The sequence below is a fragment of the Acanthochromis polyacanthus genome, chromosome 16 (genome assembly GCF_021347895.1).
Source record: "Acanthochromis polyacanthus isolate Apoly-LR-REF ecotype Palm Island chromosome 16, KAUST_Apoly_ChrSc, whole genome shotgun sequence".
NCBI classification, from domain to species: Eukaryota; Metazoa; Chordata; class Actinopteri; family Pomacentridae; genus Acanthochromis; species Acanthochromis polyacanthus.
In genome coordinates this window covers 12670507-12687145 of record NC_067128.1, presented here as the reverse complement: position 1 = coordinate 12687145, position 16639 = coordinate 12670507, and the positions used below count along the sequence as shown (strand labels likewise).

General features: G+C 40.6%; 1 protein-coding gene across 1 annotated transcript in view; it reads left to right on the top strand.

The window, feature by feature from the left end:
* Window positions 1-499: 499 nt before the first annotated feature.
* si:ch211-202p1.5 (uncharacterized protein LOC103909337 homolog) overlaps window positions 500-16639 on the top strand; it is a 30378-nt gene continuing 14238 nt past the window's right edge. Inside the window, exon 1 of the mRNA XM_051936782.1 lies at window positions 500-958. Coding sequence (XP_051792742.1) covers window positions 898-958 — 61 coding nt within the window. The 5' untranslated portion in view covers window positions 500-897. The remainder of the gene's footprint in view (window positions 959-16639) is intronic.

The following is a 16639-nucleotide window of genomic DNA, read 5'->3' as shown; positions in this document are numbered from 1 at the left end:
GTGAGATCTGGTCACGTGACTCCCGGTAGACGCTGGAGGTACGGACCCGTAGCATCGGTACTACAGGTACGGACCCTAAACCTGACTCTAACACTAAGCCTAACCTTAACTTTTGCTTACCTTTCAACAGTTTGCAGTGGTTAGCAGCTTCTTGACTCGCGAGACTCAAGTACGGCAAATGGAAAGTGCCGTATCCGTAGCCCACAGGCTATGGGTCCGTATCTGTAGACACTACCTTTCTTCTGTTGGAATTCTCTTCATTTGACACAGATAAAACAATGTGTGCACAAAATACACAATCAGGAGGAGATCCCAGGGAGAAGAGTGACAGATTTCAGGTTACACAAAGGACGGAAGAAGCAAAGAGATGGATAAGACCACAGTGAGAGACACAGCAAGCACGAGAACATGACACGGGTGAACCTGGGGAGAGGAGGCTGTGATTAATGACGTTCAAGCTGTGAAGGTGTCTGAGTGCAGAGCCAGCCTCCCCTCCTGTGTCCTCCTCCTCTCCCGCAGTTCACTTCTCATCTGTTGTGATAGAGCTTAACACGAGAGCCCGTCACTCTATCCTCCCTCCGCGTGGAAACCACAGCAGCCTCAGGATACAGCCCAACACCCTGAACCAGGGTTCAGTTTAGCAGTGTGTCTGGGTGGTTTGTAGCATTTTACCTGACAGGATCAAGTGGACATTTTGATTGAGGAGCGCCTTATTTTTCTTCAGTGTTGACTGGAATCATTTACACACCCGGGTGTCTGATTCAACTGGACCCTCTGGGCTCTTCTCTGCTGTTTTTATAACTGGAAGAAGGCAACTCTATTGAGGAACTTAACGTGGACACTGAGGTGCTTTATTTTTCTTTGGTTTACCAGTTAGATCTTGAGGAGGCAAGCAAGATGGACTTCACTTACCTTTGGCTCCTCGCCACCACTCTGATGTTGATCCACCAGAATCAAGGTAAACCCGTCTTTAATAGCTGTTCAGGTCTCTCAAGTGCAGTTTGAATGAATAAAAGAACATAGAAAGTTTGCTCCGTGATGCATGAAGCATAACCATCTGTTAAAAATAAAGACTGGATATCAGCTACAGCAGTTTTACTTATAAAACCATCTAAATATGCACTTCCTCTGAAGAATATATATATATATAAATACCGAGAGAAAAAAAACACTACTCCAAAAAATTGTGTAACCTAATAATACTGTGCACCCACTATTATCCATGACTACGTGACTAAACACACTCTGTTGGTGAAGAAAAACTAGTTCTCTCTGCATTTTTGATTTAAAGTATTAAACATCTCTGTACACTTTGGAGACTTGGCTCCAACATGGATTTTAGTATCCAGCGTAAGTCAGCGTGACAGGTTTATAGACTACAGTCCCAGATCGTGAAAGTGGAGCCCTAAAACTGACAGAAGTCGAAGAAAATGACGAGTCACATGTTCAACTAAAACAAATGGTTCGATAATTACAGTTATGAGTGCAAAACAAAATGTAAAAGTAGAATTTTTTTTTTAACATTCGATTTGTTGGTTTGGGGGAATAAAAAGCAAGAAGCTTGCATTTTCCAACTCCTTAATTTTTCTGTTTGTTCTGCAATTATTTTTTCTGCTCCCTTTTGTTGCATTTCCCATTTTCCTCAACTAGCTTTCCACTTGTTTACATGGTAATGAGATGGGTGTGTCTGTGTGTTTCCAGGGAAAACACTGGCCCTGGATTACAGAGTGTGTACGTTACCACATTTTAATGAGTTAACCAAACATATTCCCATCTAGGTTACATTTTCCAACAACATTTTGTTGCTTTTTGTCGGTTTTCTGCTTCTGTGTACAAATAAGAACTTTGAAATCCTGTGACTCTTAAAGAAAAATCCAATTAAATAAACAATCTAAATAACGATATCCTAAAGAAGGCTGAGTTATATAATCAGGAATGCAGTCCTGTACATCACACGGGGGGTTAATTTCTTATCGCAAAAAGAGAATCTGGAATGCATTTACTTGATCTTGCTGCCAGGGGTTTCATCTGCATATTCTTGGCAGCACCTACCTGAACCTACAGGATAACACATTCTCCTGCCTTCTCAGATCAAAACTGTAAAAGAAGAAACTATTTTTCACTTTTGACAAGATGCCAAAATGAGTTTTAAATAACAGAATTATAGTAGTTCTGAGTCTCTTGAGATGAAATCATCCTTCCATCTTCATTCACACATTCGTGTGTCATGTAAGTTGCCACAAATTAGTCTGGAGAGCTGAGTGTGGGCCAGGCAAACATCCAGCTATGAATAACTAAGAATGTGGCCCCTGGCTATTACATCTGTTGATGAAGGTGCTGTACCTGCTAAAGACTGTGTGGTCAAACCTCTTGTATTTCAAATGAATCCTTTTCAACTTATGGGTGAGTTCTGTAACACCATGGTTGTATTGAAAACTGGCCTAATCTCAGATTTAGATGTCTTTGGCTGCCACTCAGTGGTTTAGGTGTTCCTCAGACTGCTGCCACGGGCGATCTGTGGAAAGCTTCTTCAAGAACCTGTAATAACGTGCTCACGAACCTGGACGGTGCATTAGTGATGTTAGAAGGGAAGAAAACACACCACTTAAAGAAGTCAGAATGGCAGCCCATGGGTGAATTCTATAACTCCAAAGTTGGTGGTTGTGCGACACGTGTTGCCCCTCCCCTTAAAAAACAGATTGCCTGCTTTTTAACTGCCAAACGGGGAAACTTCCAGCTAATTGTGTTGCTACACTGTGTCAGGTGCAGTGTTATTTAGCTGTGGGCATGCATAGGGGAAGTACAACCTGTTCTCAGCTTTATTTTGGGATGAAGTCAAATAATTTTGAAGCAGTTTTTATCAGATTTGACTGGTGATTCTATGCATGTAGTTTTCATGTCCCGATGACCACTGAAGTTGCAGTTATGGCTCTCTCCACATTCATTTAGACAGATGTGTGTTATCGTTAGCTCTAAATACCTGCACTGGGGAAATACCGAGATGGCTACAGGGTAGTGAGACTTGCCTACAGGACCTTTTGTAAAGTTTTAGCAGAAGAAAAAGCGTCTTCATGAGCATTTAATAAGCTTGGAATGGAAGAAAAGCCTGGTCTTCACCTGGATGAAGTGTTTCAGCCAGATAAGTTTCCTTTGGCAGAGAGTAACTCCCTTTGGAGTAGACTTTGGACTTTATGGCCTCCTTAAATACAAACTAATTTGGAGAACATTAGCATGGTGGTACAAAAGTGAAAAAATATGGTTCCAAAAACTTGATTTGTTGAGTAGATCCCAAAAGTTGGTCATTAAGGAAGTCATTTAGAGCTTTGGGGAGCCCTCATGTAGTCTTGTTGTTAATTCAGATATTGAAAGCTAATGTAGCTATGATCCCTCAACAGCCTCCCACCCATTTGCATTGCCAATGCTCTACTTTTGAGTGCTGGGGGGTTTTCAAGTGGTACTCAGTCAGTATACCTGTATGTTTAGTTCAGAAACAAGTACAAACTACGAGGAACTGGCTCATTTAAAAGTTTTTGGCATTGTATTAGCAAATGCGGTGAAATGACTTTAACATGAACTACCAGCGGATTATGTTGTACTGTAGGAATTCATATGAGCCTTCCCTACCTCAATCTGTCCACAACCTGCAAATCTGACTATTCCCTGAGCCCCCGTTACACTTTGTGCTTTATTCTTGGAAAGTGAAACGCTAAATGAATACAAATTTGTGGTATCACATGTGCACCACATTTTAAGACCGGACAGCATTTCATCTTTTATATTACCTTGTTTTACAAATCAGCTCATTTACATCTGCAGTCTTAGTAAGTAAGTAAAGCCTTACATCGAAAAATTACACTCATCCAACATCCTTCACATCTGACTCCACAGCAGGCTTAATAAACCTCACCTCTTGATACATCTTGGAACAGTTTGTGGCGGGTTCATGTGAGATTCAACCACTTGTGTCTGCAGGTTTTCATTCGCTCACCTTTGGAAGGAAATGTAGAGATGATCGGTAAAAAACTTCAAGTGGCACATGGCTGACAATCTTCACGACAGAGCAACAGGCGGTTGCTAGAAAAAGCAAAACTTTTGTCATGACAATGCCGATCTTAAGGCAGACTAGTGTGTGGCTTAAGGAGTGTTGCTACTTGACCTCGTCATTATGAAATAAGGCTTGTGGCTTACAGAGTCATGACCAGCCCTAAAGCTACTCATTCCCTCATGTTCCACTCTGATTATTCATTGCTGGGTGCTACTTAACATGGAAATAAAATGCTTCCTTTCTTTTTGTATTGAGCTTGATGAAATGGAACATATCACCTCCACCCACTTAGACAAATATTTTATTGTGTACAGTCTTCGATAACCTCTGAAGAGCGCTCCTCTGTCAGCATGTTCTCCTACTCCACTGGCTGTGGTTTTTCATTTTATTTTCACTGTCCATACATTTCCTTTGTCTACCCTCTTGCCATTTTTTTCTCTAGTATCTCCAGCTGTCCTTTGGGCCTAATCTGTTTTGTGTTCCTGTGTCACAGCCAGACATTTGAGGTTTATTAGGGATTGCTGAAGAAACCAGCAATTTGACATCACAAGATAAAACCAGGGTATCGTTTTTCCCAGCACCTAGGATGCTAAATAAAACCCAGTGACCCGGATAACTGCAGGAATAGTCTGGGCTAGTTAAAATGGAAGGTGTCCTTGAACAGAATCTGTTTGTGGTGATACAATCACCTTTGACATTAAAAATACTTAAATATTCCCACTGGGTGGCTGCAGTAGAAATGTCTGTTCTTCCTCAAAGCAAAATGGTTTATGAATGAATGTATTAGACAAAGGATGAAGAATCCAGACCCATTCATTCCAATTTTCGCCTTGCACATACACTCAGAAAGCATCCACCAGTGTACCTTCATGAGCTGTAGCTTTTTTTCTCTACAACTTTCTTTTCAACCAAACCAAACATGAGCTGAAACATTAGGAATGGGGTCAGTGTTTTTGACTGCTACTGTACACTGAACAGTCTTTACTTTTAAGGTAATGACATGCAATTTATCATAAGATTACAGAGTTATTTGGTGGGATAAAGAAACTTGTGCAGTGTGGCCGCAGCACTTGTTAGATACAATATCTGACTTTGTGCTGAATTTTGCAACCTTGTCCTGATCTCCTGTGGATCTGGGTAAGTTGAAACTCGCTAAACTTATTTTCCAAAATAGTGTAACACTTGTCAAATTTAGTCTTCATCCTCAAGCCTTTTGTCCGGCACATCGCTTCACTTTGCAACGTCAGTAATGCGCGGTTTGACCAGTTCGCTCCATGCGCGAGACCAAATTTTTCACCATAATGCTCCTCTCAAACTGTACAAAGAATCAGAAAATGACATCACTTATCATGATTCTGATGCTTGTGCAATTTTTATGTTTTTTTTTAGTAATTTTGTTGTAAAGGGCTATACAAGTACAATTATCACTTAATTGCTAACTTAAGTGTATCATCCAGATTGGAACTGATGGAGTAACCAGCATCAGCATCCTTAGAAATAATGCTAGGAATATTAAATATTGATTTGTAGAGCCATTTTTTAAGAGAGTCGACCTAAAGCCCTGGTTTATACTGGATTAAGAAACACTATGCCAAGCAATACATCTACCTTAAGGGTTCATCTCCAACATGCTATCTTTGTGGGAGCAGGTCTCATCTGACCTCACAGAGGAGGGAAATGGACTGTTTCACCACCACTTATGTTAAGACATCTTACAAAGGTAGCAATTTTCAGGCCATTGATGATCAAATTTGCAATCATTTATACTATTTGTGTGCAGGGACTCTTTAACGTGTCTTCAGCTGGGTCAGAAACCTGCTGTTGTGGAACATAATGTAATATTGGCCTGTTCAAATAAAACCATCAACCATTTTTTAGAATAAATATCGTGCACCATAAGATCAGTAGATTCCTCAAATTAAGCCCTAACCTGACAAACCTAATGTCAAAATCAACCCTAAAGCATCTTCTCAGTGTCCTCACCTTGCAAGCTGTGCTCTCGCTGAAGGTCAGGAAAGGTACCCGCCCTGCAGCAGGTTCGGTGTTCGGCTGACCTCAGTGAGTCACCAGGGACTTTCACTTCAATAAGATTTTTACAGCCTGTCTGGGGATTCAAGCTGGAGCCGTTTGGGCTTCAAAAGCTCCAAATTAAGTCGAGAGTTTACACTGGCTGTCATGTTGGCCTCAGCATGTTTTATCACCACCCAAGAACCTCCAGTGACCAAGGGTAGAAAAACACAATGGACCTGAAATGCTAAGCAGCATGTTTCAACCCCAAACTGTGTTAAGCTGCACGCCAAACCACTGCATATCTGCAATTCCTTTCTATAAGTGAATGCATGATGATAAATGTGAAGAAAACTGTCCTGCTGTTGAATCCTTTCTTTTTTGAGAGGCTTCTACCTGCAGAGTGACCCCTGCCAGTCCAAACAGCCAGCTCGTGGATTACCGACTGAGCCGCCTGCATATTGTCAAATATTGTCAAACCCCGTGGAGCCAAGCAGACTATCTCATAACCGGGCCTGAAATTAAACTGGCAGTCTCCAAACATTGTAGGAGCCTGAACAGGGGTTTTATCTCTTGGGTTTTCTGATATTATTTTTTTCTGAAGCCACAGATGCTAAGTAATACAGATATTTGCATGAATACTAGCACATGGACACAAAGTATGCAAGCTTACGGGAACAGGCACGGAAATACCTGCACTCAAAGGCCACAAACCACTAAATGAAATTATGAGAGAGGAAGTATGCGTCGCACTGAGGGCTGCTTGGAGGATTGAACGGGTGCCAAAAGGGAAGACGAGAACCTAACATCTAGGAAAAAGTTATGCTTACTTCCATAAAGTACCATCATGGCCTTTAGCAAGGAAACAATAAACTACAACTGTGTCTGACATCACATTTGAGACTGGCACATGTCCAAGTTGGGTTTCCATACTTAAAAAGGGAAATGGAAATATCATGGCACGCATAGTGGCCAAAATTAATAATATTGGTGTGAGCTCCTTAATGTTGACTAGTTTTCACTCTTTCAAAGCTAAAACACACTGGTGGAACAGAAAGGCATGTTACAATTAAAAGGTTACCGAAATGACTCCATTTATCAGAGCCGAACACTGTAAAAACAGAAAGAATAGTGAGAGTTTGTAACTTTCAAATGTTCTGTGAGCTACTTATCTGTGACATATGGTTCCATCCATCATCTGTTTAATCCTGGACAGGTCGCCAGTCTGTCGCAGGGCTACATATGCAGACAATCACATTTGCATTCACATCTACGGGCAATTTAGAGTAATCATTTAACCTCAGCATGTTTTTGGATTGTGGGAGTAAGCCGGACTACTCGGAGAAAACCCACATATGCACAAGGAGAACATGCAAACTCCATGCAGAAAGATCCCGGGAAAGTCGGGACGTGAACTGGGGATTTTCTAGCTGCAAGGCGAAAGTGCTAACCGCTACACTACTGTTCAGCCAGACATACGGTTTGACTTGGAAAATTAATCAAATTGGAGTCTAAAATTGTGAAAAACAATTCAAATCCCTTAATTAGACATTTTTATTTTAAAAATTGCCAAAAAATAAATCACTCAACAACAAAAATACAATAACTTTTCAGATGAACTGCGGGCTGTGTATACAGGAAACACACATAGAAACAAATGAAAAACTAATAAAAACATTATTTTCCAGTATTGATTAACCCCGTCGACACTTGAAAAAAATTAGACATGTTGAGTTTAGGTTTTTTTCAGTTTTGTAAAATTTACTAAAAAATTATTTCACATTTTTTTTTATTAATTTTTGCATTATAACGTTGTTATACCACGCAGAAGATAAAAATGAGCCCACAGTCAGTAAAAATGTGACAGGAGCAAAAAATCGCCCAGAGGCTGCTTGACGTTCAGCAGGTTAAGTTCCAAAATGATTCTTGCCTGATTTTCCTGTCAATATTTTCTTCTTCTTGTTGGCTCGTAGCGAACATTATATAATTTAACTGCTCTGCTACATGTGATTTCACTTCTTCTGGCACTGATTAGCAGACCATGAGCATCAAGTTGAGGGTCGGTTTAAACGTCTTTGCCTTGTTTCATCAGTTCGGTCACAGCTGCTGGTAAATGCTCCCAGAGCTGGTGGAACTTTAGTCTCATTGACACAGAAAACCACAGACGGATTCAAATGTTTGCCAGGATTGTTGTTCACGTTGTTACAGCACATATCGTGGTGTGTGGGGGGCAGCAGGAGTCATCTGGTGGGCGCTGTTTTTTTTCCAACAGTGGCACTGTCTGACATCAAATGGACTTTGATGAGGACTCACTGAGCTGCACAGAGATGTGACTGGAGCAAAAAAATGGCCAGAAACTCAAATAATGAAGTAATAATACACTGCTCAGCCAAAAAAAAAAAGTTTATTTTATTGGACTGCCTTTAGCTTTGAGTACGGCACTCATTCACTATGGCATCATTTTGATAAGCTTCTGCAATGCCACAGCATCTATTTTTGTCCAGAGATGCGGTAATTTTTCGGTAAGATCTTACATTGATGATGCGATAGTCGGATGACTGCACTGTCTTCTCCTGCACATCCCAAAGATTCTCAACGGGCTGAGGTCTGGACTCTGTGGAGGACAATCCATGTGTGAAAATGACGTCTCATGCTCCCTGATCCATTCATTCACAGTGTGAACCCCATGAATCCTGGCATCATCATCATCTTGGAACATGCCCGTGCCATCAGGGAAGAAAAATTCCATTGATGGAAAGACCTGGTTATTCAGTATATTCAGGTAGTCAGCTGATCTCATTCTTTGGGAACATAACGTTGCTGAACCTGACCAACCCCAGATCATAACCCTAACCCCCACAGGCTGGTAGGCGCTAGACATGAAGAGTGCATCACTTCATCCACCTTTCTTCTTACCCTGATGCCCCCATCACTTTGGAACAGGGTAAATCTGGACTCGTCAGACCACATGACCGACCACATCTATTCCTTCGAAGATGATGGTTCACCACTATCCGTCCAGCCTTTAATGATTCGTTGGATGATTCTTACCCCGATTCTAGTGGTTTCAGAAAACTCATTAGTTGTTTTCATTGCTTGATGGAAGCCAATAATTTAACCCTCCTGAGACAGATTAACATCCTTTCCATGACCACTGGACATATCTTCCAACATGGTTGTTTAAGAAATGAGAAGCTTCTCACTGCATCAGCTAGGGTTAAATAAGTTGTTGCAGCTGAAACATATTCATCACTGCAGTAATTATCCATTGGAAGACTCTTACCTGTTTTCTTAGTTAAATCCAGGTGGCGACTTTTTTTTTTTTTTGACCAGGCAGTGTATATAACTAGGGATACATAATATTGGAGATTTGGAGTGCAATCAACATATTATAACGCTTACCCCAATTCTTATGGTCCACTGTCATGTGAAGACATGCTGGTAAAATACAATAGTCTTCAAATACACAAATTCACTTGACCAAATTAAAAAAAATATTTGAACTCACATGAAAACATGATAAAAATGAAACAACAAAACTGTATATTTTTAGCCTGATCAGTGTTATTGGCAGTTTCCTTGCTGTGTTCAGTGATTTATTCAGTTTTGAAGGATTTACCTTCACTTTAAAAAAAATCTTTGAAATTTATATCGAGATTACTGTCTGTAACATTTTTAAAATGGCAGCAATGCAAATGATAAAGTTATTCTAATGCAGTTTAACACACAAACATAAAACGGATGATGAAGTACAAAATACTCACCAAATATTAAACCTTGAGCTGATGAGCACAAATCAGATTTAAAGTCTAAATAATGTGCAATGTGCTCTGCAGCATTTTTTCATCCTGTCAAGACAGGACAAAGAAGATAACAAACCATCAGTCATCAGATTAAATTATACTGAAGATAAAACAGTGCGTGTCAACAGCTGATGCCACTGAAAAGTTCAGCTGACAAGCCCAAGGACTGGAAATGAGGGCTGCGGTGAGCCAGCTCATCGGCAGACTGCACTCTGCCAGCTTATAAAAGAGGAAGGAAATGAAGTCTGTTTGATCCAAGTAATGTCATAAATTTTAGATGCATTTGGAGTGAATAAACTCTATCCAGGACACAACATGGTGCAGGGTTTAAAATCTGAGAAGAGGAAGTTGTAACGCATGAATGTCAGTTGTAGTTCAAGGCTTTAAAGTGACATCTGATGATCTATACTTACAAGCTCTCTGGCAGACAGTTGGCTACAAAGAGTAATGCTGCTAAGCGCACTGCCAAATCTGCAGCTACAGCTAGTGAACTTAAGTTTGTATACTGATTAGTGTGGTTTGTCCAATTGTTACTAAATCTCTCATTCATATCGAGTAAAAATGGTGATTTGCTGCCTTGTCATTGCTGTGTTTGAAATTATTTCTTGGCTCTAAAACAGACACCAGGAAACCAGTAGACTGGAAATATGCTTTTCAGCAAGTATTTAGGAATTGTCTGATGCAACCCAACCCTGATCGTAATTGATTACTTGCCTCAGAGCATCTACTCCAAAGCGACAGCATCCCTTGACATTTTTTCCCGTTCAGGCTGGAATTCAGGTCTTCAGCCTGCTTGTATGAATAAATCAATATGTGTATAAGCCAGTACCAGGATATTGCACTCATGCTGTGTTTTTTGAGGGGCATGTGATGACCGTGGATGAGAACCGCAACATCTCCATATCAAATGGATTAAAACTTGTCATTTTATTCTGCATCAGAACAAAATATCTCAGTTTAGTAGAGTTTGACTTGGCAGAAGGAAAAATAACAGTGCAAACTGTCTGCCAGGTCGAGTTTGCTTTTTTGTGTGTAGGTGCTTCAAGACAAACTGCAGACAAGAAAGCAATGTGAGATTGGACTCTTCTGGAATCTTGTGTCTAAAGTGTATCCAATCTGGAGATTAGTGCTTCTTACCTGATTTAGTGTCTTTAAAAAAGTGGTAACTCCTGTGGATAAAGAGTTTAACAAACAGGCAAGGAATTCTCACATATATCAAATGAACAGTTGGGGTTTGTTTCTGTTATTTTTTACATTCCTTCTTCAAGAGTCGCTCCAATGATCAGGCTTCAAGCCAGTGTTTTATTCCAGACAGGCGATTAAAGTGAAGACTTCTGTGATCTCAGGTCCAAGTTGGGGTCAGAAAGTCAGAGTGAATCCCAAAACTCGTAATAATTACCATTATCAAGACTTTAAATGTAGGCATTGCTTTAATTGTTTGTTCCTGACTTTATGGAGTATTGTGGTGCTTCACACCAAAACTTGGGTGTATTGAACACATTGGCGCCCTGTTCAAAGACCAGAATGTCAGCATCCTCAGGTTAACTAAAACAGTTTTAAAATTCATTTCAATTTTCAGAAAATACCTGTAAAGAGTTCAACAACAATAACATCCACATAATGTCAATTAGATTCAGGTGATCTCCAATTCTGCCGCTTGAAATTCCACTGAATGTGAAATCAAGCAGAACGGCAGCTCCATTATTCTCTCGTTGCCTCATTGTTTATGATACTGCAGCGATGTGTCTGGCAGGGAGCTGCTGTGATGACAAATGTATCTGTGCTCTGCAGCACACAGGTGCAGGGAAATACCTGGCCCATGACTGGAACAGCTTAACGGCAACAAGTGTATTAAGGCATATCCAGAGCCCAGAGCAGGCCAGAGTACGATTGTCTCACTCTGTCAACTCCCCCGCTGCCACCATTCACATTAATGCTCCATACTCAAATATCCAATACACAACACTTGTTTACACAGGAAAATAAAAAATATCTGACTGATGCACTGTCTACATCTCACTTTACAATAGAGCACTTCATCTCCCTCCTGCTGCCTTTGTTTTAGTGAACAGACATAAAGGAAACTGTTGTCTGTTAGTAAAAGTCATCTGTCATTCAAGAAAACAGATGAGAAAGGTTTTGCAGAGAACTGCTTTTTTTATGCATGAAAAGTTGACAGCTGAATAATGTTGCCAGTATTGCACTGGTATTGCATCTATGTTCACCTGATCTGCACCTGAGTCATCAACATAGGTATGGCACAACCAGATATGGTACACAATTATCAAATGTGCTGGACTTTAGCCATATTTGTACTCAAGTACAATACAAAGCAGCAAATGTAGAAGATCCACAGGAGCAGCACTGGGCTGTGTAGTGATTTTGGATTAGTGCCAACTGATTGACCTATTTGAGCACAAATCAATTTTCCATCCACTGGTTGCTCAAGCCTGAAAACATTAAAAGAAAATGAGAATTCATGTGTAGATATTGTGAATACAAATTCATTGGCTCCAAAAGTGCTGGTGGAGCTCATTCTCCGGTTAGTGCCATTAAACTGGTGCTGAGCTTGCCTCAAGCATCAAGTCTGGGGCAGATCTTAGCACTTTAGTTTCATTTGTGGCTATTGACTCTTTTCTCATTCCAGTCCTTTCTCTATGTCTGATGTCACACATTTGTCAGAATGGGAGAGCTTAAGTCGTGTCAAGACATACATATTATTCAAAACAGCTCTGACATTAAGTATCACAGGTCTTTATCATGGTGCCCATAGCAAACTAAACTGCCCGTATGCTTTCCTAACATGAGTCTGTTGCCCAAGTGGCTGCCTTTTCGAGTCACATCAGTGTTAAACAGTAATTGGCAACCAGGTGCTATAGCTAACGGTGACCTTCCCCCACTGTGGGATCAACAAAGTTTAACTTTATCCTAATATTTAATCCATGTTTTGACATCTGTAGACAATGCAGTGTTTTTTTTGCCATCTTTTTGATCTTATCCGTGACTTTTTTAAATCCATTGCAGCACTATTCAGCTGTCAAGTGTCTACACTGAACTGATTTAATAACCTTAACATGCTTGAATGTGTGCATTATCTAGAAAAAATAGTGTCCGACTTGGACTCGACATTAGCAGCCGCTCAGTATTATTCAGATCAAATTTCATGCAAAAAACTTGATCAGCCCATCCCTCCATTAAACCATTGCAGAGGAGGAGGACACAAAAAGATGATGTCATTAAAAGCTTAATGAAAAAACATGTAGAAACTATGATAAAAATATGACATTTCACGCCTCCTGTAGATCCAATCTATGACCAGCCTTCTACCTGACCCCAGTGACTACAGGTAGAAAGTCCGTCATGTTGCTTCATAGTGCAGGTCCTGGATATTAGCTGCCTACCGACAAACTCTCTCCCCGTCTCTAGTCTGGCTCCAAGAAGGGGTTTTATCCATAATCAAAAGAAGGTAGCATGACTCTGAGGTTGTGAGAATCAACACCTCTGAGTGTGAAGCTGGAAATAGTAGACTGCTCGCTCCAGAACATCACAAACATGCCGAAAATGAGCTTCCTCTCTAGGGCGGCTGCGCTCACCCTTAGAGACGGACTAATAAGCTTAGACATCTGGAGGGATTTCACATTAGAACCGCTGCTCTTTTGTGTTGAAAGAAGTTGTTTTTTTTCATTGGAGGCTTTCTGAACATGTTCAACTGGTGCAAGACCTGAGGTTAGACCCAGGAAATGCTGGAGAGTTTATAAGTCATCTGGCCCAGAAACACCTCTGGATCCCCCAGGAGAAGCTGGAAAACATTAGAGGGACGTTCTAAGTAACTTGCTTACTGCCACTAAAACTCAACTATAGCTAAATTGCACAAAAATACTTTTTGATGCTTTTGAAGCTGTTTAACTTCACACATGTCTGTGATGAAAACAAGAGCATCTGAAGTGTCCACGCTGACTGGAGTGTCCCTGGATACTTGCTCTGCTGATGAAAACTGGATAGGGGTGGTCTGTCGTCATTTTGGCCAAATAACATCATCTTTGGAAACTTTACTTGAATAACAAGCTCAAATATTTGATACTGTGGGACAGGACAACCTAAAGAACAGACCTATGCCATTTATGGTGAGAAGAGGTGTTATTTTGTGCCCGTGTGTAAATCGTGTAAATCCCTCTTTAGACGCCCAAACATTCCCGTGTGTGCACAGAGAGCAAGATCAAAGGCTGTCTGTGGGCTCTGTCTGCTTTATGGGCTCTCTGTGTGTCTACGTGTTCTTTTTTTAATATGTACATGTGTGCATGTATGCCTTTGTGTATGTCAGTGTGTGCGTTCAGGTGTAGACACAAGCTTTACAGTGTAACATTTCTGCTCATGCTGTGCTTGTTGTGCAGTAAATTGCGAAGAAACAGGGAGTTGTTCCAATGCCTGTGAAGTGCCAGCCACAAGGGCAAAACTCAAAAACAGGAAAAGTAGAGAAAGGCACTCAGCATTATGTCATCTGACCCAAGCTGTGAACGTGATAAATTTTTTCTGAGGTGTTGATTGTTCCTCCCTGATGAAGATCTTGTGGCTATATAATTGGATAAAGTCATTTCCACCTTCAGACGAGATGTTTCCCCACATTTTTTTCTTTGTTATTCAGTAAAGGCTCCTCTGATGTTTCCTCCTGCAGCAGGTCAACATTTTTCTTGGACCTCCAAACAGTCTACAGCCTCAATGCCTTTGCCTTAACTTGCTGACGTAGAGTAGGCACAGTGTTTACAATGTTCACCATCTAGTTTTAGCAAGTTACTATTTTGTCATCAGCAGTACAGACAAAACGCCGCTGAGGAAAGCTTTTCTAGCTTTTTCATGCAAATCTAACATTTCTAAATACTTGATAAGGATGTGATCATACTATTCAATAAGTGCTATCATCACACAGCACTCTGATACATACGGGCCAGTAGGGAGCTCCTCCACCTTCTAGTGGGCTCAGTAGGCCGTTATCACCTCATTTAATGGCGCTCTGTTATTACCTCATTTAACGGCAGAGGAGCCACAGTTTTGCACTTACAAAGAGGAACAAAAGTCCACATTTAGATGCTTGAGGGAATTTAAGAAGTGTAAATCAGCAGACTTTTGTCCAGCAGTCTCATCTCTGACAGTTACTATAGTGTCAGTATTTAAGTCTTGTTTTGACTTTCGCTGTGGCTTGCCATTTTTCACTGTGTTTACTTGTATTTTCTGTCACTCTTTAGTTAGGTTTAAGCTCCAAATCCACTTGGTTGGGTTTTGAGGAATTAGGGATCTGCATAGTCAGACCATTCTGTAATGCTGTGTAGAATGGTCTGCCCACACCTCATTATCATTCTGCTATAGGGCAAATAAACTCTGGCCGGTTTGTATTTCTTTAAACCAATCACAAACCTCCTTGGTAGTGTTAACCCCAGCATGTAAACGCTTCAAACAAGTGACAGGGAAATGACTTTTGTTACCACTTGCATGCAGTGAGGCAAGCGCTGTCATTAAAATGGATTATTAAAACTTAAGACTTTCAGTGTGGTAGGTTGCTGCATTGATGTAGTTTATCTTCCCCATCGCAAAGGGAATTTTGAAAATGGTAATATAGATAGTGAAATGGCAGGAAGGTGGGAACTTTATACCTGAACTCTAAATTAATTATGTGTCCTTAGTGGGTTAAACATATGAATCACATCTAAAGTGTTAGAGATATATTAGTGTGACTCAAATGTCAAACTCATGGTGGCCAAAATAAAATGTTGTGTCACTGTGTTCCATGGCTATTTAGATATTTAATGTTGAACTGTGGATGGCATGGATGAAATCTAATCACACAGTCCACAGCTACATGGTGGAGGGTGCTAGACAACTGCTAGCAACATAACACTCAAAATGCTAATATTAGAAGACAATGGGATACTTAGTTTTTAAGAAGACATTCTTCTGCTTCACAATTTTACTAGTGCTTGGATTTTTTGGAAAGGGTGAATCACTATACTGGGCCAGATGGAGTCACATGACCTGCAGTTCTTATTTTGTGACTATCCTGAAACAAAATCTTTATAGGCAAATCTCACCACTAGGCAGCCATCTTGGTGAAACTCCCTGGCAGTAATTTTAATAAGAATATGTTGCTATCTAACCGTAACTCCTTTTAAAGTGGTCATAGGGACATAAAAACTGCATGTATAGAATCACCAGTCAAATCTGATTGTAAAAAATGCTTTGAAAGTTTGGTGACGTTGCTTCAAAATATGGTTTAAAAGACTATTTTCTTCAGGTTATACTTTTTTTTAAAAAAGACACCAACCTGTGTTGTGACGAACAGCTTTGGCTCAGTCAACTTTACAAAAAATATAAAGCGAAGGATTTTAAGCATTGTAGGAGATGTGTTTGCAAGGAATACGAAAAAATAGGATGTTTACAGCCAATCTTATAATGATCTAGCCTAGCCGCGCTAGACAACCCATGGCAACGAATTTAATTCTCTGCCAGGGTGGGTCTAGTTACCCTCCGTAAGGCTCGAGGTTGGATGCTCCTAAAACTGGCCGGACCAATCACCATGAAGTGTAGAGTCAGAAGGCGGGCGTAACTAAGTGACGACAGAGGCGCGACGATTCTGACAGAAACAACCGGCGCACAATAAACAGTTATCTTTCGACTCGGCTTTGGCCACAGCCCTTAAAGATTTGAAGCTAAAATTCAACTTGGAAGATAAACAAAGGACGGCACTGAAGTGTTTCATTGAGAAGAAAGACGTATTTGGACTTATGCCGACGGG